The sequence below is a fragment of the Clytia hemisphaerica genome, unplaced genomic scaffold (genome assembly GCF_902728285.1).
Source record: "Clytia hemisphaerica strain Z4C2 unplaced genomic scaffold, Clytia hemisphaerica genome assembly, whole genome shotgun sequence".
Lineage (NCBI taxonomy): Eukaryota > Metazoa > Cnidaria > Hydrozoa > Leptothecata > Clytiidae > Clytia > Clytia hemisphaerica.
In genome coordinates, this window is record NW_027103889.1 from 11424 (window position 1) to 33371 (window position 21948).

Consider the following 21948-nt stretch of genomic DNA (forward strand, 5'->3'; position numbering starts at 1 on the left):
AATGCAGATTAAAGTTGAATTCCATGAAATTGAATAAAATTCAGTCATTGATTGTTGATAATTAAAAAGTAAGTAACTTTGGACTGGTGGAATACGTAGATATAATTTTATTTGTATCATAAAGGTTACTGAACATTTCTGAAATCTTTAACAATCTTTATACGTATTTCTGCAAAAAAGTTTTTAGTTAGAAAAAAATTTCTTCGTGGTTACTAAAGATATGAATTTGCTCTAAAGTATGCTCTCAAAATTGGCAGTTGAACCAGATACTTATAATAAAGGTATTAATTTTCAGGGATTAAAAATTTCCCCGATTTCACAGCCTTTGTTCTTATTTACGAAAGACTATATTACAATAAAATCCTAAGAAAATTGAAAAGGTGCCTTCAGAGAGAAAATTAGTCACCTTGAAAATATTAAAACATCATCTAATCCGCCACTGTAAACAATTTTTTCTATTGCTGTAATCCACTTCCACTTCCCTGGCAAGCAAGAAAGCGGAGATTCTTCAACAAAATGACTGTTAATACATAAAAATACCAAAACTTATTTTATCACTTTTTGAAAATAACTTAACGTGGGAAAACACGAAAATAAGTCCTTGCAAAAAGCTTAAATTTTGTGGAATGATAGTGGATGCCCAACCGTGAGTATAAATTAATGGTAGAATAAATTATTATGCGGAATTAATCAAAGTGACTGGCTGAAAAATTGCCAAATTTAAATAATGCGAATTAGGGCCTAATTATCCTCGCATAAATTCATACTCTTAAGGTAATTCATGCGAAATATAAATTGATCCAATTAAAGTAGTGCCAGACTTTGTATTTCAACAAGTGTGTTTGTTTCGCTCCCATAAAAACAGATTCATCTTGTCTTCAATCACTATGTTTTGAAAATAAAGGCTAAGGGAATTTCAGATACCGTGTCCCGTTGTAACCACCGTCAACATGGTTAAAAACTTTTCACTTCACAGAGAGGTACAACATTGTGTTTGTATTTTATTGGACGTCTGGTTCTAAAAAGTCAAAAAGTTTGTTCAGTTTTAATTTGAGCAAAGTACGCTCCTGCGTTCAACATCAACAAGGTACAGTGTGCAGTGGTGGTATTAGTAGAGAGAGTGTTCAAGTCTGTTCATAATATGAGGCTAAAAATCTTCCGCGTACATACACACAAAGTAAAGTACCGTTCTGGCACAGTGACATAAACAGTATTTTTAAAGTTTGCTAAAGCTTCAATATTGGCGTAAAGAAATTATTCACAAAATAGCATCAAATACAGTACTCCCATATAATCCATCGTTTTTCGGCTTTTGTTCCGCTTCTGTTTACATTTTTCTGCTTGCTGATCCCCATGCTCAACCATTTTTTGCTATAACACTGTGCTTCAAATGTCCACGAAAATGAATCAGTTCATGTTAGTCATAGTATATTCTCATTGGCATTCATATTGTTTACCTATATCAGTGTAGACCTAACTCTTCATACAAAAATTACGGGAAACGCATATTTGGACTTTGTACCCTATGCTGCACTCAAGCACTTGAGCCAAAATCCCGCAAAGGCGGGACAAAAATCAGTTTTTTGAAGTTTGCAAAAAAACGCCACATAGAAGATCTTTCAAATTCAGTATGTGAATAGAACAGTAAAAACTACAACTTTTCTATTTTTCCTTTTTTTTGCAAAAGTTCTAGGAATGAAAATAAAGGAATAATTATAATTGAATACTATCCATTGATGATCCGCGGCACTATCGTAAAGCTAGAATCGCTTCGCGTACTCTTCGCTTGAGAAAATGATTGACAGATTGAATTTTTTCATCCCCGCGGCGCGCGCCGCGCGGGAGCTCGGGCGCTCTGCGCGAGTTCTTGGCTCAATCCTCAGACCGCACTAAAAATGGTAGACTGAGCTGTGATAGATCATTTCGATGGAAGTTGTTGGAATGTTTACAAGGCTCTTGACAGAAAATCGTTTGTTTTATTGTCAATGATGACAGTGTGGTTATTAATTTTGTTAGATCTGACAAATTGATGTTTATAAGTGCACTTTATAGTTTTGATTCTTATTGAAGAATCATATTCTGGTTTTCATGTTATTAGATGCTGTTTTAGAGCTTTAGAGGGGGGGCGTACGATCTGGCGGTACTCGGGATAAGGCCTAATTTAGGGCCGGGAAGCGGTAAAAACGATAAAAAGTATTCGGGAAACGGTATTTTGAAAGAGCCACGGTGACGGTAAAACACCTGATTTTTCGTCCGGGATGAGGTAATTTTTATAAAAAACAAACGGTATTTCGGTAAAAGTCATACGTAGACGGTACATAAAATTTTCGGACTATAAAAAAAGCTTGTCACAGGAGTCAGCAAAAAGGTAAAAAAACGTGAAAAACTCCCAAAAAAAAAAGAAGAATCTTACACCAGGAATGGGTTTATTTTGAGGCTTTTTGAGGCTTTTTAATACAGGGAGGAAAACGTTGGGTTTGTAAAGTTGAGCTAGAATGTCTGTCTGTCACCTCGAAACTTTGGCGCAGGCTGGAGTCCTCAAAAATGGTCGAATTCGGCTGAAACTTTGCACGCTTGTTCTTGTTTCTTGGGTGTTTTTTTTTCAATGATTTATCATAGCCGGAAGGGCTAGATTGCAGTTTTAACCTTTATCCAGCAAAAAAAATTAGGTTTGGTAGAGCAATCAAGATAACATAGTGTCCTCCCCCCCCCCTTTATAAAAGGGGGGGGGGAAACCAATTTTCCAATTTTGAATGGGTGAGGGGGGGAAATGAAAATTTGAATAGTAAAGGGGGGAAAAAAAAGAGGGGGGAAAACATCGATAGTTGGCAAATTTGGCTGGGGGAAGTGTGAAGTCACTTCAACTTTATCTCAGCAACCAAGGTCAGTCCACATGATATCATGTGATTAGATCATGATTGAAAAATTAACCAATTTGCAGCAAAATTTTACGTTTGTGTCAGGTTGAAATTTGAGAAATTTATATCGGTATATGGGGGGAACTGATATTTTCAGAATTTTCTGGGGGGAAAGCAAAAAAGAGGGGGGAAACTAAAAAACCGAAAAGTCATAGGGGGCTCGATAGGGGGGAAAAAAAGAGGGGGGAGATTAAAAAAAATCAAGAATTGGTGGGGGGGGGGGACAACCCTGGAGGACACTATGGATAAACTCGAAACTCCTTTCGTGAAACTGTGCTATTTTTTGAACATTTTTTAACATTTTCAAAAGCGTGCTTTAACTTTAAAATGACATAACTCAATGAATAATGATTCAAATTGAAAAAAGGACCCACCAAAGTTTTAGTACCACATTAACATAAAAAAGTCGTTCTATTCTAAACATTTCCACCTTGACATAATCAAACGTCCGGACTTTTTTCTGGGACACCCGGTACATTTTTTTCTTTAGAAAGGTAGTTTATCTCTGTAAATTTTTGTAATCGAAACAAAATACGAAAATAATGATCTACCTCATACACATTCTATTCCATTTTGCAGAATTTTTGACTTCTAGTCTTTAGAATTTTATGGGAAAAACAGCGGGACCGGTATTTTTGAAAATTTTGGACGGGATAACGGTAATTTTCAAAAAAATGGCCGGGATGGCGGTAATTCAAAACCTCGTACGCCCCCCACTTTAGAGCTACACTGTATATAGTGACTGTCATTGAAGATGTCGTCCATTCTGACAATCGTATAAGGTTTGATCCAATATCAGTAGTTTGATACTCATTCATTTAGTAGCAAACAATGTCCCTCAAGGAAATCCAGTTGAGCAACTACGTTAAAAAGATATTAACCAGTGCTGTTTGTCGTTTGTGAAAGGAAAGCTTAGCTGTGTGGACTGGCAGTGCAGAGGGGACTTTCGATTTCTCGCTATCACAAATGCTCTGTGTAAAATGCACGAAAGTCAAAAAAATATCACGAAAAAAATCGTACGAAACAACATGAATCTGAATCTGAATCATGAATATTTTTCTGGCGAGCAAGTCCGCTACGTGAAGCAACAAAAGCCCCTGCGGGGCAAAAAAGACGGGGGTAAACATTCGAATAACAATATACATTCAGGTCAACATTTAGAGACTTTCAGGCTCGGATACAGAGGGAGGCTATAACCAATGGAGGAGAGTGCACTTTATTATCGTATTACCTTATATGGAAACTAATTACTCTCCATGAATAAGATAGCCTACCTCCTGTATCCGACCCTGACTTTCCACTTTGAAAAAGTAGCGTATTTGACCCCCGGAATGTTTTTTACCCGCAAGTCTAATTAGAGCCTTATGACACAAAAAGATTCGAATTCATAATTCGAATGTTTTGCAAAGGTCACACGCGCGCGGGAAACTTTCGAATGTTTTTCTGTAAGTTGATTTGGTGAGTGTGTGCACTCTGGACAGTTTTATTTATTTATTTTTTAACATCTCTCATAAAAATCTACGAATAGTCTGTGAAATGATTGATTCAAGAAACGTTGTTGATTCATTCAAAATTTTTACAGCGAAGTGGGAAGGACTCAGTGAATTTTTCTGAGAATCTTGTCATGTCACTTACAGTATTCTTTAATGAAATAGGGCGAGGAAATATAAATTTTGAAATAGCTTTATCTCATCACTTACCTGCTGTATTTTTTGAGATTTTATTTATGCTGTAATATTTTTGAAGGGCTTACACTTTGTTTATCTAGCAGGTTTTAACTTCAGTTCTTGCTTTTCAATTATTCACTATTGTTTGTTGATTATTCATTTTACTAAGCAGGTTAAGGTTTTTCTAGTTGGTAATGGATGGTTATGTCTTCGATTTAGGTATTTGGTATGGGGTCAATAGATTAAAACTGGTGTTTTTTTATGAAGAAAAATAACTCGGAAAGCTAAAGGAAGCAAAAATTCCCGAGTTAAAAATTCAAAAATAACTCGGAAAGCTAAAGGAAGCAAAAATTCTCGAGTTGAAAAATCAAAAATTAACTCGGAAAGTTAAAGGAAGCAAAAATTCCCGAGTTAAAAAATGGAAAATAACTCGGAAAGTTAAAGGAAGCAAAAATTCCCGACCCGAGTTAAAAAATGGAAAATAACTCGGAAAGTTAAAGGAAGCAAAAATTCCTGAGTTAAAAAATGGAAAATAACTCGGAAAGTTAAAGGAAGCAAAATAAATCGAGTTATGAAATGAAAAATGACGTCACTAAATTCCAAAAATGACGTAATAACTCGGGATAACTCGGGTTTTTTTTAACTCGGTTTTATTAACTCGGAAAAAATAACTCGGGAATTCTAATCACGCCATCACGCAAAAAAAATTCCTCCATCACGCATCACGAAAGTCGCTAAGATTTGTCATCACGCAAAAAATAGCGAAAAAAAGCCCAAATCACGCATCACGCCTCAAATTTTTGCCCTATCACGCATCACGCCAAAATCTTGATCACGCCATCACGCCAAAAAAATCTCTAATCACGCCATCACGCAAACCGCTGGGGGGGCTCTAGAAATGTAGTGTGCGTTCTCAGACAGTGTCTTTCTTTCACAACGAGGATAAGAGTTGGGGGGGGGGGCGTGTTAAACGAACCAAAGAGACAGTTTATACTTTTTTAATGAGTAAATATTACCCGAAAAATTTATTAAAGAAATCAATCAATAACACCTTAAGAATAAAACAAACAGACAACAAAAATAAAACGTGAAATCTAAATAATCTACAAATGCCAATGAATTAAAATTATCTGAGCCAGCCCAAATATTCTAGTGTTGAGCTGTGTGTGTCAGTTGCGAAAATTAACATAACTATTATTTTTTAGGAAATAAAATGCACGTAAAAAAGCAGAAAAAATTTTAAAGGTTAGAAAATTCTATAGCTAAATCACCCGCAAAATCAAAAAGAAAAACGAGCACCATCTTGAAAGTTTGACCAATTATTTTCCAATAATTTGGAGACTTTATCGATGGAATATATGTTAGCTTTGACTTATAATATTCAAAAATGATTTATTTGCATTGAAAAGTAAGCTAGCGATGTTCATAGGCCGAGGGAGGGGGCTTGAAATAGGTTAAGGTTATCTTATCATATATACACAAATAAACTAAACACTTAAAACCCCTCACACAATTAATTAAAAATACGCAAACTTGGGCCCACTTAAAGAGTACGTAAACTCAATACTAATCATTGAGTGTATACACGTTCCATACGGGAAAGAAGAGATTTATGAAGTCCTAAACTTAATCCATGAACGACTCCATTAATTTGCTCCGTCAGAAATGTTCATAACTTTCACGAAATCTGAATTTAACGAAACTTTGAAACACATAGAGAAAATCTTAAACCCCTGTCCTGTATGTACAAATAACAATGAATGAAACCTTAGTCCGCATTAAATCCAATCTTTGGGCAATCAAAGTTATTCTTTTCACTAAATTCATGTAATTGCAACTTCAGAAGGTAATCAGAAATCATTAGGAAATGAAAGGTAATCTAGCTTCCTCACGAAAAGGAGCAGTAAAATACAATTACAGAGCGCGATTCAAGTGATGAAGCCTAACTGTATAACAATTAATTTCCATCCACCCATTTCCATTTGTATACTAGTTTCACCATGGAGGTAATAAAAAATAGATGGAGTAACAACTTTTCTGTAATAGCCAGAGAAGTCACAAAACTCTTTAGAAATTTCTTTCAAATCGGCCTCCTTTGATTACCTTGATAGCAAAAATCAGTCAAGATATAGATTATAAGAACTAAAGTAAAGTTATTGTGTCCAACGAAACCTCGTATTTTTAGGTAAAATACGAATTTTTTTCGAGTAATAATTTCTTTATAGTTTTAAAAGAAGTTTTTATTTTATCGGGAAACTTTCGAGAGGTAAACTTCTTCAAATTTTACGAATTCTTTGCTGTTTGTGGAAGGTTCTTTGCTATAAATATCTTTGGATATAAAAAAGCAGCTGCCTCAAAACTTTGATAGAATATAGTTGAAAGATTGGCATTAGTAAATATGTAAAAATTGACAAAAATTGCCGAGGATTCCCTGAGCAGCGAACATTTTAAATTCGATGTTCTGTTCTTATTCTTGCAAGGTTTTCTTATGTTTTATAAACAAAACTGTCATCACACAATGAAAAAATTAAAAATGTAGCGTGATTTTATTCAAATTCTCTTCGACCTAAGTATTCCCATGAGCGAAAGCAAAATTAATGGCTTTTTCCCAAAGCAACAAAGCAACAGTTTGCTATCAATGATACAATACAATACAATAGTAGGAGTGGTATCTCCATCTATATTTTTATTACCTCCATGGTTATAAACATAGATGGAGAGTCAATGCCTTTTGTTCTATTCTGATATATCATCGGAAGCAAACAGCTGTTTGGTTGCTTTGGGAATAAGATGATTAATTTTGGGTATACTCTTGGGAATATTCAAGATGAATGAAAAGACATTACATTTTTAACAAGTATATTGAAATATAATAGCCTTGTCATGAAAAATTGAAAAAAACTTCACATAATAAGCACAATACTCCAAACTTCTAGGGGAAGCTGCCCATAAAGCCATCGAAAGATTTAAAAAAGAATTACGTATTACGATTAGGAACCTTGTAGCGATCATTTTGTCAGAGTATGAAAACCGCTGCCCACTTAGACGTGAAGATTTTAAGATAAGAAACTTTCAATGATAATGTGATGCAACTCTCGATGTTAACGAAATGCCAGCCCAAAAATGTGTCCTTATGAAATTAATATACTCTTTTAGTCTTACATCAGTTGAAACTATTTCGAATCGCATTTTAACAAGGATTTCCGGCAAAATTAAGTTTTTCAAAATCAAACAAACAGTCTCTTTCTGTTCTTATAAAGTTATAAATTGATATTTTTTGCTTCCAATGATGGTACATCAAAGAAAAGCCGCTTTGAATATATTTATAAAAGATTTCAACGACTATTTAGATTTTTACCGAGACGTTTTCTCTCCATCTATATCTTTATTACCTTCATGGTTTCACAAGCATTTTATTATCAATCTCGTACCCAGAGCCACTTTCACCACTTTTTCATTTTACTGATGGACGCGATCTAATCGTGAGCGCTATCAGAATTATCAAAAAGCAAGCTAAGGGACTGGACACGAATTTGCTTTCATTGTTTTGTTTTGTAAAGAAAAAGTCTTCGCTTAAAAGATTATCCAGACAAAAGTGTTCAGAGTTTTTACGCGGACTAAGATGACAAAGACCCAAGAAACATAATCACACCCTAAAAATATGAACAACACGCACCACAAGCGCTCTACAAATCGGGCACTCACTCAAGCGTTTACCACACTTCGAACATGCAACAAGGTGTCCGCAATTTAATAAAACACAGTCAATAGTTGCATCCATGCAAATTTTACAATCGTCTCGGTCGTAGTTGGGTCCACCGGATTGTTTCGTTGTTTCTGAAAAAGAACACGATAAAATTATTGATTTGTTCATTTTGATTCCTACTGCTATAAATGCGCTAATACTCAGAATACTTTATATCAACAGAATTTCGAATTTTCTACTACACTTTCGAATCATTTAAAGGAAAGGGCCTGGCTTTCAAGTATTTTATAGAAAGCCAATCTCAATAAAAGTTTTATTTCAAGTTTCGAAATATCGCGATAAAAATCTATTCTACTTGGCTACGATGAACATGAACGTAAGATACTATCTGCGGAACAATTTCCCATTGGAAAGGAGTGATAATTGGTTGGCCTTTGGTCGTAAGCGTGAAGATATTTTGAGTGAACTCTTCTATTCCTGAAAGCAAGGGCTATCACTTCAGACCTCCCACTGCAAAATCCTTAACGCAGATCTGGTGAAATTCCGTTATCCAAACCTTTAAGATGTTCAATTTTTCCCGACTTTCACTGGGGCTTACTTTGTCCCAAAGTTTATCTCACGAAAATCTTAGCTATATCAATGAATTTTTAATTTTCCTAAGATATCGGAACTCAATCAGAACCATGGCTGGAACCCCCCCTGGCCTGAGGGGGGGGGCTAAAAGGTGGAGCAGCAATTGGTACCTGATTTTAGCCTGTGGCTAGGGGGGACTAACCATGTTAGGGGTCACCTAAATTTTTTCAGATGGACCTGGGGGCTAGATTCTATGTTTGGTGATTGAATTATAAGCAGCCTACCAGACCATAGGTTGGCACTTTCTCATCTTATATTTTAATCTAAGCAATGCTCACAAACTGACAATTTGGTATTTAATATATTATCTGCAGTGCCGTAGCAACTGGGGGGAGGCAAGGGGGCTATGCCCCTAATAATTTTTTCGAAAATGGTTTTTTTGCAAAATGCAAAGTTTTTCTTTTTTAATTTGTCATAATTGTCTTATAAGTGCATGTTTTGAGTGCATTTTCAAGCAATCTAGAGCTCAAATTTTCAAAATTTTCCCCCTCGCGCCAAACCATGGTTGGCCCTCGCGGTGTCACGAAACTTCAGCCCCCCTAATATGAAAATGAAAATGCTTCCTACGGCACTGATCTGTAAAAAATTTTTAATCCTGTTGCATTTACTTAGATAAAAATCTGTCTGGCAAGGGATCTGCACCCTGACTTACAAAACCTTGATAATCTGGCATGAACCTTCAGTACTTAGCTTATCTCTTATTTCTTAGGGAATTTATTCTATTTAGCAATAAGCTAAACTAACTGTTGTATTTGTTTGATTGTTTGAAAAGGATTTTCGAAAAAATTTGACGTGTCATTGGCTTAGGGGTCACCTAAAATATTTGGCAACCAGGGGTTACCTAAATGTTAGGGGTCACCTGAATTCTTAGGGGGCACCTAAAACCTGCTGCCAAGCCATGAGAACTTTAGTTTGAGCGTGTCGGAAGAAAGTTTCTACATCAAATGCTAAATAACTACGATACAGGTTAATAAAAATTGGCACGTGTTATGCGCTTGCCTTCTGATAGAAGATTAATATGCAGTTGAAGACCAAGAAGCATCTTAAAGAAGGAGAATAAATACCTTGTACTCTCGCTTTATTCTTCTCTCTCGATTCATATAACATTTTGACTTTATCGATCAATTCCTTCTTCTCCACACAACCTTTGTAGTCGATGAAATTAGCCGTCAAAATCTGTTTCAATTCAAGTACAGTTAACGAATTGATTTCATGGATGGTGGACACGTCCTCCATTGACCTCCATTTGGCGCGTTGTTTGGTGGATGGCGGTGGAGCTAGATTCTCGCCACTGGTGGTGTCGGTGGTGGATGATGTGGTTGTATTGGTCTCTCTTGGTGATGATGGCTGGTAGGGAAAAAAACAAGCATTGAAAAGGTTTCATGTTGTATGACTGACTTTAAATCCAAAAGAATGCTCAATACCCTGGTAGAGCGTTATCATAGTTCAGAAATGAACGGAAAAACTTTTTTTGCTAATACTTGGAAAAGTATTATAGGAATGTTAGAATAGGTTTCATGTGTTGTTAATTATGTCAGATTGTCTTTCTGGTCATACCCCCCTCATTTATACTTAATCGATGTCATGTAAACCCCTCCCTTCAAAACTTACGATTACCATTACCATTCGTTCGAATACGCAATGAGTGTCGAGTGAAAGAGGGCACCGCATGTAAAAATTATGCAATTTACATTGCCCTTTAGCTAGCAAATGCAAATTTCTTTAACAAATATGAGATGACACATATTACTTTTACTTTACCTCCTCAAGTTTAAATCCCTAATTTTCACGATCATTTAGTTTCGTAAATTTAGGAGCTATTTGTGAGTTTTACGATAAGAAATCAATTTAAAGAGAATTTCAAAGAGACAAAAAATTTTTCTGAAGATTCGGGAAATCTCGAATCTCTTTTGATAAAATGTTTTCCCAAAAAGTGAGCCACCTTTGAAAAGTTAATTGATGTTTTAAATGACAAACCTGTTCTTGACTATCGTCACGACTTGAACTTTGTCTCGGACTGGAAGAAGAAGTTTGATGTTGACGTGCTGTGAAGGAAGCTGAAGTCTCCCTGCTAAACGTTGTCGAGTTTTCAGTGCTTTCTGATGATGGTGATTGAGTTTGTCTATTCTGTTGTTGTTGTTGATGATGTGAGGTTGTAAAGGTGGTGGAGGTCGATGAATAATTGGTCGTGTTTGCATTCTCTTCATCGTGTTGTGGTGACTGTGCTTCGTCACCAGGGATGTCTTGATCGTCTTCTAAATCTTCAATGGTGATGTGATCATTAAAAATACTAGTTGGTGAAGCTTCATCTCTGATGACTCCAGTGTCATCTTGCGTGCTGGAATGAGGTGAAGTTGAAGAGAAATTTGTACCAGAATGTCTTGCATTACCAGTACCATCACTGACATCGGAAGAAGTGTTCGATGGTTGTGGACTACTGACATTTTCTTGTACTCTCATGTCTTCAGCAGCTTGTCTTAAGTTCTGTAAATGGTGATCATGTTGAAATTCTTTTGCTGAATCTTCTCTCGATTGTTTGTTATGCGTTTTGGCATACTCCATAATTAAGTCTATCAAATCATACTTTTCAGTACAGGATACTGTCGAAATGTTTTTAGCGGTTAAGTATTCATTCAAATGTTTATTCTGTAGGAGATACAAATGATCTCTTTTTATCTCTCGAAACTCTAATATGATGCATCGAAGACAATTGAATCCAGTCAATACCAGAAGCTTATCTTGTAACTGCTCCTCATTTGATTTGACGCTTCCAGAACATGTGACGCAGAAGAAACCACGGCATATTTGACACGAAAACTAGAAATGAAAGAAGTCAATTATTTGACACGTTGGTAAAAAAATCATATTTCATGGATTGAATTTGGCATGCATTTCTAGGTTTTTAGTTTTCAAACTTAAAATCGAAAAGTAAGAGTTTATAATGTATGGAATTAAGTACAAGAAGAAAAGAAGACAATAAGTTCATTCATGTTTTGAAGTCTAAGTCTATAAACACCCCCTTTCCCAATTTCTTTATGAACCTTGCATTACAAAGTATCTAGATCATGTAATGTTTGATTTACCTCAATGACAACTTTTCAATTTGTTAAGAAACTTTATATTGCTTAATAATACTAATCAAACAAATTACTTATAGGTTCCAAATAAACGCCACCCTGCTTGTTAATTTTTCGGAAATTTTCCAACACAACTGAGCCCTATTAGAACCCTCTCTGTTTTTGTATTTTAAAGAATATTTCCAGCTGTCCTTACTTTGCTCTGAATAGCCTGATTTTAGCCTTTATTTACCTTATTTTGGGGTTTTCAGAAGTACAATTTTCAACCCCCAGCAATTAGGTCCCCCTGTTTATTAAAATCTCGAAAATTTTCCAACACCCCCCGTTTATTCGCCCCCTTTATTTGGAACCTAAGATTTGGTATCTAACAGTGAATGAAACGTAATTTTGAAAACTTAAACACAATGCAGAGGGGTCTTATCCCCCATTCACATATCCTATTTTTTAAATCTCATGAACCTGCACAATTTACAACCCTTTAATAATAATAATACATAAAGCTTTAAATTTCCACAGTAGCTGGGTGTAAATAGAAGCAAATGCAAAAGTTTTGCCATTCACAAATTCTAAATATTTATCCAATGAGATGTAATACACAAATTATTGTTAACCCTGACCTTTATTGGAGCCCTACTAAAAGATCAGACCCCCTTATAAAAAGTCCAACCATCCCCTATTAGCCTTTTGAACCCCCTTAAAGAAAAGAGGGGTGACTGTATGTAACTTACCTTTTTCTTGAAAAATCCTATCTTCAACTGACAACCTTTGCATATTTTTGATGGCATATTTTTGTTTTTTTTAATTTTTCAACTGAAAAAAAGAAAAATTATTCAAATACTGTTAACAGAGGGAATTATACTCTTAGCTAAAGCTTGAATGCATTCAAACTACCTTGTTGGTAGATCAAATACCATGGGTTTATTTTCTATCTTTAACTACTGTTAATAAACAAAGCGTCTGCACACCAGACCAAAAAGTATACAGTATCCTGAGTTGCAAAAGGTCAAAAGGTTTATCAGCAACATAGTGTTGGAGAAAGTTTTTACAAATGCAAGAATAGTTTACAAACATAGATTATATCTTCAATTTCAATATTTGTCAACAAAGCAAAACATTTGAATCGCTTTGCAACATTGGAATGTCTTTTTTTTGTGGTGTGTGTACCACCCCCTCTCGCACGCAGAAAAAAATAAAACGGTAGAATATTTAAAAACAGAACATTAAAACCAAACAAAAAATTATTTTTACAATTCCTTAATTATTGTAATTAGCCCCCAGAACTTTAGTGCAGCCCTTCAGGTCCCCCCACTTTTTTAGCCCCCCCCCTGAGTTTAAAAAATGAGACAGCTCCCACCCACTTTTAGGGTGATTTTAGATTTACACAAGGTATGAGATAAAGACTTATTTAAAGGTAAAAATATGCAAATTATTATATTATGGCCATAAGGTATTATAAATTAAAAATTTGATAAAATTGATTTTTCAAAATAATTTTTTGCCTTGAAATTTCACAACCTTCTTTTAAACCTAAGGTTGGCTACCACTGGTGTAAAAAAAACGTTGTAACATAAGTAGGAAAAAAGCTCAATTTTTGCAATCGCAAATTTAATCGCTAAAAATCACGAATTTTTCAGCCAAAAATACATTCAAATGCGCTATATTTAAATATTCTAAAACAAGCAAAAATTTTTTGCAATTATATTTGAATATCAAAAGTTACAGGCATTCTTGTTTCCACTCCTAATTATATCTGGATAGACTTTAGTTTCATCTTTTCAAAAAATGAACCTACATGTTTGCCTTGACCTGCTTCAATTCATAGATACTGAATAAGAAAGGTGCGCTTATCTAAGTGGGGAGATAAATTTATGTTTTCTCATCTTCTTTATTTTAAAAATATATACCCATACAAAAAAATATGCATGGTATTAATTAAGGCATCATTATGTCAACAATCAATTAAACGCTGTGAAGTAAGAAAGTCTAGTTGTGTCGATTAGAGAGCTTTTAACTCTAGCCAAACTAATAAAAAAGACCAAGAAAGTCCTGACTGCATCAACGCATATTTCTAAATAAGAATCTCTTTTTTGGTTAGGTTTCTTCGATTTCCAAGAATTAGAAATAACCAAGCAGTCAAATGTTTTTTCTTCTCAAAAATACTGGCCCTGGACAGATCTCAGAAAAACTGTATTCTGAAAAAAACTAATATGACACTTGAGTTTACAAGTTTTTTACCAGTTTTCCATCAAAAACAACCAAAAAAATTACTACTTCCAAAAGATGGAGAACAAAACAAATTATCTTATGATGAGGACACCCTTTTGAATCTCTATTGTTAAGGCCAGCTAAAATACTGGACGGAGTTTTGGAAAGATAAAGGCGCCTAGTGCTTCAAGGGTGGTATCGCCAAAACACTTAAATGATCCGACAGAAGGCAAGTTAGTTGTCATATGATGTTTAGGTGAATACCGTAGATTTGTCTATTATTGACACCCCTCCTGTAATCTTAAGACCGGATCTGCAAAATACCCTTAAGTGTGCACCGTCAACTGCTCTAATTTGGGACGATTGGTCGAAACATGGGACTGGTTGATATCTGGTCTGTATTTTCACTTACTGTTAAATCTCTTTGACAACAAATTTGTTTTGATAACTCCATCAAGTTTATCAATCATACTTCTTCGTTCCTCTTAGAGTGCACAGACACTTGTGTGTATTCCACTATGGATTTTTTTCATATTTCGATTTAAAAGCCTACTCGGTGCGAAAGACAAATTGTGTATTTTTTAAAATACGTCGTTCATTAACTCAAATCAAATGACTTTGGAGGTTTGGTGAAATGGTGGCCGAATTGTCATTCAATGTTTTTGCTTTAGTAGTGCGTCACAAATAGCAATATTTCGATCACACGGAAGCGCTTCAAAACACCAGCTTTTTTGGAGTTTTGTCTCGTTTACCCAAACGCTTCAATCTCGCGTAGGCTTAGAGGTCAAGACTGGAACCCCCAATATGAGACATTTGCCTGACCAAAAAAAAATCATCATCATCAATTTTGTTAATTGTCAGAATTGTTTACTCACTGGAAATACGCAACTTTCTGAAGTTTTGTTTTTTTTCGGTTGTGCTTCATTTTAAAAATAACAAAGATGAAAAGTTACCATCAATCCCGAGTAAAAAAAAGTATTCCGACTAGTCTACTAAAAGTGCGCTCGCGCGGCGAATAGAATATCTCGCAAATTAATATATGCATAAAACTGACGAAATCCTTTCTTTTTTTATGCTTAAGTGACGTCACCATCGATCCTGACTGGACAATGGAGAACCAAATTTGGCAATGCATAATTATTACGAGCGGCCGAGAAAGTTTGTGTGACGCGCGCAGAAATTGCGCGCAGAAATTGCGCGATAAACGAAGCCCTAGAAAAACGCCCACTGAATGAATATTGAAACTAGGAATTTATTGAATATTTCACTGATGAAGTATCAAACTTTTTATTTTTTGTAATTATTATAAATTCATAATTTTTAAATACTATTTTTTGAAAGTCAAAGGACAATTAAAGTGAATTTAAGCTGATTGGGTGGATATTGGGCAACGGGCGTTTTGCACGTTCCGAGATCGGAAATGAAACGAGAGTAAATAACGGGGGCGCCTTAGTATTATTAATTCTTTTTTTTTTTTTCGCGAATGAAAAATGAATTTTTGATTTTTGAATTAAGGATATAATAATATAATATATTATATTTGATTGTCAATGCCAAAAGATATTTCTTTACTTTGCGAATAATCTGCTGCATGTTGCTTCGCCACTTACCCCCGGATTGTTTTAGTAGACACTTCGGTCACGTAAATAAAAACACGTGTATGTTGAAGCCGACTGTGGACTGACCGAAATTGCAATTTACATAAATTATTGTGGAAGTGAACGCTTTAGACGAATGTTTGGGAAATCAAAAAGACCACTGTGAGAATGTTGAATTTTGTTTATATGGCGGTTGGTGACGCACTGCTTATGCATTCGACTGGTTCGACTGGTTCGACTAATTGATTCTGTTGATTAACGTTGATTCTCGTTCAACATTTGAAGAGTTGAACGAGATGATAAGATATGAATCATTTTAGCCTGGATTCTAGAAAATGCAGATCATGCAGGCCCACATGTTTACTGCAGGTTGTGTGTCAAAGCCCGTTCGTTGCGTTGATTTATCTATCGTATCGATACTTAACCTCCCTAATAAGAGGGCTCAAAATTGAAAGGAATTGAGGTAAATTAGAATCTAATTTAATCGACCACCAGTCAAACGCACTTGAACGTAATTGAATATCAATCGAACGTAATTGAATATCAATCGAAAACGTAATCGGATATCAATTGAACGTAATCGAATATCAATCAAACGTAATCGAAGATCAATCGAACGTAATCAAATATCAATCGAATTAATCGAATTTTACCCAGAATTTTACGTTCGATTGATATTCGATTGCGTTCGGTAATCGAATCGCAATCATTTGATTGAGTTCGATTGATTCGATTTGAATTTTCGTTCAATTCCGTTCGATTGACATCGTCTGGGAATACCGGTTGAAACACTTGTGGTCTGGCTGTCTCGGGAATTGAATGACAAATTTTGGTTGGTTGATTTTGGCTGCTGCACGTTTTATTTTGTTTCAAACTTTCAAGTTTTAATTAATTGTCTTGCAAACTTGATTCAGGTAACTCTCATCCTTGTTGCTGCAAATACATCCTGTAGATGACTGATGTTGTTTTTTCTGAAAGCAAGCTTAATTTCCTAGTGTGACTAACTGACAGTCTGGGAAATCCTCTCAATTGCACGCTTATGTTCCGAGGCTATAAGCGCGCAGTTGCACGGTTATCAAAATGGCAGAATTTTTAACGTGTAATTACACGCTTATCGAAATTGTTCTGAAACGGGCGGTAAGCGGTAAGTGTGCAATTGCACCCTTTATTATTCTGACCCGCAATTCCTTCCAAAAGCTCTGTTGAATTTCAAAAGCCTAGGGCAGTTTTACTCAAAATTTATCGTGGAAGAAGATTCCGTAAAAATGGATTGCCCGTTAGGCTGATGGAAATTAATGATATGTTTACCGTAATGACGATTTTCAGAATTCGATGCAGCCAAGTTTTCATTATTCATTATTCATTATTTTCCCATAAACATTTATTTTTACCAGATTTTTCGTTTTTCCTTATTAGATACACAATCCGAAGTCTAACATTGAGTTACGGTGATCGGAAGAGTTTTTATTGATTCTTTTAGTTCCCGTTTGTACGAGCTTAAAGAGATAAATCTTTTTCTTCCCGCTAGAGAATAGACCTTTTCGCCTTTCCATCCGCCATATTGAATTGTATGCAAAAATTATGGTGGCCGAATTGCCGTGGTGAAATTCCCTTAAAAAGTATGCAAAACATATGCAAAAAGAAAGTATAATATAAAACTTACATGCATAATTGGCAATATATTAAAGTGTAATCTTGTAGAACAAAGATTAAATTTGCTTCTTTTGAAAACTAGAAATAATCAAATTTGCCCATCTCTTAGAACAAGCACTTCAAAAAACCATAACATTAGACATAAACTCAAACTGAAAAATCACCCGCAAAGGTAAAAAATAATCCTTATTCGGCTGACGGTAAATTATTCTCCTGGGAATAGAACCGCCAAACGATCGAATCAAAACATCGATCTGAACCCGCTGAATGCGTGACGTCGTAATTACTGCTTTCAGTTTGCGTGTTTTGAAAGTTGGTGTGTACTCCGTCTTCGTGGAATTTTTTAATGGCATGAAAACAGAATATGCTATGTCTTTAAGAACAAATTCCTAAAAGGCTTTTGTTGTTCGGTAAATATTTCTTTTTGGATTAAGAAATTCCATCTTTTAAATTGTTCTAACAGCTTGGTAAAACCCGTGTGTTTTCATTATGTAAACGAAAGTACTTACACATAGTTGTGACGTCGAGAAAGTCAAAACGGTAGAGAACATCGTAAATTCCTTGTCAATTAAGTAGTATAAAAAAACGAATCGATCGTAACTGGCATAACAGCTTTCGTTTTCCCAAAGGAGAATTAAAAACGGCACATTACATTTAATGCGTGAGTGACTTTTTAAGCTATAAAAGTTGAATACCAGGCGACTATATTCGAAAAACTTAATGTCATAAATGACTTTTATGGAATGAATTTGGCATAAATTTGCATCGATTTTAGATGGACTATATTTGGCAGTCAGACAAATCCTTGGGCATTTGCACGGGGTGTGCATTTTCAACGGGTTTTCCCCCGGGGGGAGGATCCTACGGTTGCGATCTGACGAGGGGGGTGCCGCCCGACATTCGCCCCTCGGACCCTTAACGAGACTAAAAAGGAGAAAACAAAGGAAAATTTTGTGAATTTTCCGACCCTTACTGGGACTTTATCCAAAAAAGGTACTCTTAAGGGTGGCACATACCGTACTTCCATTTGCCTAAGTACCACCTGGGTTTTTCCCTACCCTGTGCAAATGAGCTAGAACGTGTTAGGCAAATACGCCAATTTCAACTTTAAAGTGAAAACGGGGGGAAATGAAGATGAACGGGGCATTCATTTTTTCTTTACAAGATTCATTCTTTAAATTTAATAAGGTATTGTACCCATTGAAAAAATTTCCACCCATTCAATCTTTTTTATATCATATAGAATACTATTCAGCGATGCCTAGCAATCCTAAATACATCCCTGCATCAAATTCATATCCGTATTCTCTTCCTAAAGATTATAGACTTACTTACTTCACTGCTAACAAAAGCGACTGATGATCCGTTGATTTCAATACTTTGAAAGTTCAAGTTCAAATGATGTTTTTACTTTCTTTTTATTCAGGAAAAAAGGATCAAATGAAGCGAGACTTTTTGTCAATATCACAATCATTGCGGACTGCTTTCACTAAACTCAAGAAGTGTCCGAGACAACGTAAGTTACATTGTTATATGAAACAATTATCTCATCTATGTTGGAATCTAGATTGTTTTTTGTGCTTCTCATCAATTCGTGTGTGTTGTTTCTTGTCACTGTAACTTCGGCAGTTTATCTACCGACCTTTTTGAGTTTGAGCGACTGTCAATTTGTCTAAAGTTTGAAGCTTAAAAAATCTACAGTACCAAGGATCTTCTAACGGTCATATGAATGATAGTATTTTCAATTGTTCTTCTTTAATTTAGTTACCGATTGTTACCATTATGAGCTGTTCAGGGAGAGCGTGCTGCTTGAGAGTCGTGAAGAAGAAAATAAGAACCACCTTTTTTATTAAATTTAACAATTCATAAAATAATATACGTTACGAAATACATAAAACATTAAAAAAAGTGGCGCGAAAATTAAAAATGAGGTCACTGATCATTACAATCAAGTTATAATAGAATATAGACTGTAACTTCGTTGGTCTTTCTTTTCTTTCTGGGCGTTCTTTTCATTCTCTCACCACACGCACCACTGTCTCAATGCCGCCCCGGTGGAGCTTTTTGCTTATTCAGTGTGGATAAAAAATTCTATCTAATCGTATTGTCCCGATTGGGATAGAAAATCTATATTCCAGCTCGAAGTTTACAATGGGATGGTTTGCAGGGTCCACCGGATCTCTGACACAGGTATTCTCCGGAAGGTTTCCAGATTCTTGCCTTCGCCAATGAATGTGTATCATTATGATATTACGACAGTGGAAATGTGGAAAATACACGTGTCATATGGATAAATGATATTGCAATTGTGTTCCCATAAAAAATAAAAATGACTGAAATGAAAAAGAAAAGAAGAAAATAGCATGAGAGAAGAATTGTTGTGATTCATCCAATCTAGACCACTGGAGACCTAGTAATGAGCATGGAGTGGCAAGATCAGGGTTCTGAAACATCGTTATCTCACAATGCCCGTATTCTAAATTTCGTATGTTCCGCATCCAAAAATCGAAAGTATGACCGCGCGGACAAATTCCTTTGCCACAGCATTTTTTGAAAATTCTTTTAAAAGGACCATTCACGAAAGTTTATAGACAGAAAAAAACATCTGTAAAACTGGGAATAAAAATTAACATTTATACACCCCCGCCTCCTTAAAGTAAAATGTAAGATTTATACATCCCTGGCTCGGTGAAGTTTTGAAATCCCAGGTGGACTATGAAAAAGGTAAAATACACCGTTAGTAACGTTATAAGCATCTTTAAGCCTTTTCAAGACCTCGACCGAAGCATCTCCGAGCCTGTCATAATTTTACCCGATGAAAGTTCCCATTTCTCAATACTCTTAATTTCTACTTGGCCTTCATTCCCTATCTCATCAAATGGAAATTTAAGGTAGTTAAAAGGAAAACCGCACCGAAATTCTCACGTCCTTTTTAAGTAAAAATTACATCGAATGGAAAAACATCGAAACAAGATATTTTTGCAGCTTGAACTCAAAGGAAAATCGAACTAAACTCGCTAAGAGGTGGAAAGTTTCACCCCTTGTCCCGGTGGTAATAAGCGTCACTGGGATAATATGATGTACCGTTTCCCCACTCTTCGCCCGTATTCATAAAAACTCTTTAACAGATATGAGGGACATGTGAGACAGGGGTGTGTTTCTTTTCGTAAAATTAGCCAAAAACCATGTCATGGTATTAGCGAATAAAAGCCATAAATAAAAGTCTCACCTGTCGTTCATAATTGACATAATTCTGTAACTTTATTGTTACATTGTTTTAATTCCCAAGATAATTACTTCGCACTTTTAACGACTTTAAAATCAACAATCATCGTTCGTTACAATTCATTACACATCGTGTTTTAGACGATTCCAATTTCAGATAACTTGAGATCCACCGCAGATGATTGAAAAAGTCAATTCTTCGTGTGCCTCAACTTAACAAACTTCGCCAATCCTGGTGGTGATAAGATTTATATGAGAGTAATCGTCACGAAAAGCGCTAATAAAATATCGAAAAATGGAGATTCCCAAGATTGGCGAAGGTATCTTAAATCTTGGTTTAAAAAAATCTCTTTGATCTTTCTTTTTTTTCTTTTGTTAATTGCTTACGTCATTGATGACTTGCGAGATATTTCTCATGATGAAAACACACGGGTTTTACCAAGCTGTCTAATGATTATAATATTTCTGTTGTCTTTTTAATCTTTGTGTATGTAAACTTGCATATGTTTTGCATATTTTCCAACTAACTAAATCTAACCACGGCTTTTTCGTTCCTGTATTCTTGCATACAATTCAAGATGGCGGATGGAAAGGCGAAAAGGTCTATTATATAATGTTATCTCCACAATATGACAAAATTAAATTCATACGGTAAAGACTACTAGAGGGCCGCTCGGGTTGTTAACAATCTAAAAAAGCCACGGGCCGTTTGTTTTGATATCAACTTCGAAAATTTTTGTTCTCTGCTCAAGTGGGAGGAAAAATAATGACAACTTTTTGAGAAAATGGCAAATAATGACAACTTGATGCAGCAGGTTTCCAGTATGGATTCCACAAAATCTTGCGCCAAAGATATTTTTCCGTGCAGCAAGCCTCACGCCAAGCAAAATTTCTTTTGTACCAACATTCAATTTTTCAATAAGGGTGCAAGATGGGAAAAGAGGCGCATGCGCCAACATAATTAACAAATTGACGTGAGCGCAAGCAAGCGAAAGCAAATTTAGCCAAATGGAAGCTAAAAATCGATGGATTATATGGAGTCATTCACGCCGAGCTGGAATTATTACTATACGCCAACTGAAAATCAAACAATCTTTGTAAGTACCCTTACGCCAATGCGCCAAAAACGTTTCAGTTGTACGCCGAAGAACTTCGGCGTTAGTTACACGGAATCCATACTGGGCAGGTTTTTGAACACGCGGGTGGCTTACGGTAAACTTAACATTAAATTCCATCAGCCTTAAACCATGCCTTCGCCCGAATTTG

At 35.5% G+C, this 21948-nt stretch overlaps 1 protein-coding gene across 1 annotated transcript; it reads right to left on the reverse strand.

The window, feature by feature from the left end:
- Positions 1–5579: 5579 nt before the first annotated feature.
- Positions 5580–12815, reverse strand: LOC136808537 (E3 ubiquitin-protein ligase RNF34-like). Its single transcript, XM_067065065.1, has 4 exons — positions 12730–12815; positions 10902–11741; positions 9989–10271; positions 5580–8422 (listed from the first exon to the last, which is right to left on the reverse strand). The coding sequence occupies exons 1-4, from the start codon at positions 12784–12786 to the stop codon at positions 8232–8234; spliced, it is 1371 nt and encodes a 456-aa protein (XP_066921166.1). The 5' UTR covers positions 12787–12815; the 3' UTR covers positions 5580–8231.
- Between the last annotated feature and the right edge of the window lie 9133 nt (positions 12816–21948).

Excerpts from the sequence above, each read along its gene's own strand:
- LOC136808537 (XM_067065065.1), bottom strand. The coding sequence starts at position 12,786 with ATGCCATCAAAAATATGCAAAGGTTGTCAGTTGAAGATAGGATTTTTC. Across the intron at positions 10,272-10,901 it reads GTGACGATAGTCAAGAACAG|CCATCATCACCAAGAGAGAC; the intron begins GTTTGTCATTTA and ends TTTCCCTACCAG. Across the intron at positions 8,423-9,988 it reads GAATAAAGCGAGAGTACAAG|AAACAACGAAACAATCCGGT; the intron begins GTATTTATTCTC and ends GTTCTTTTTCAG.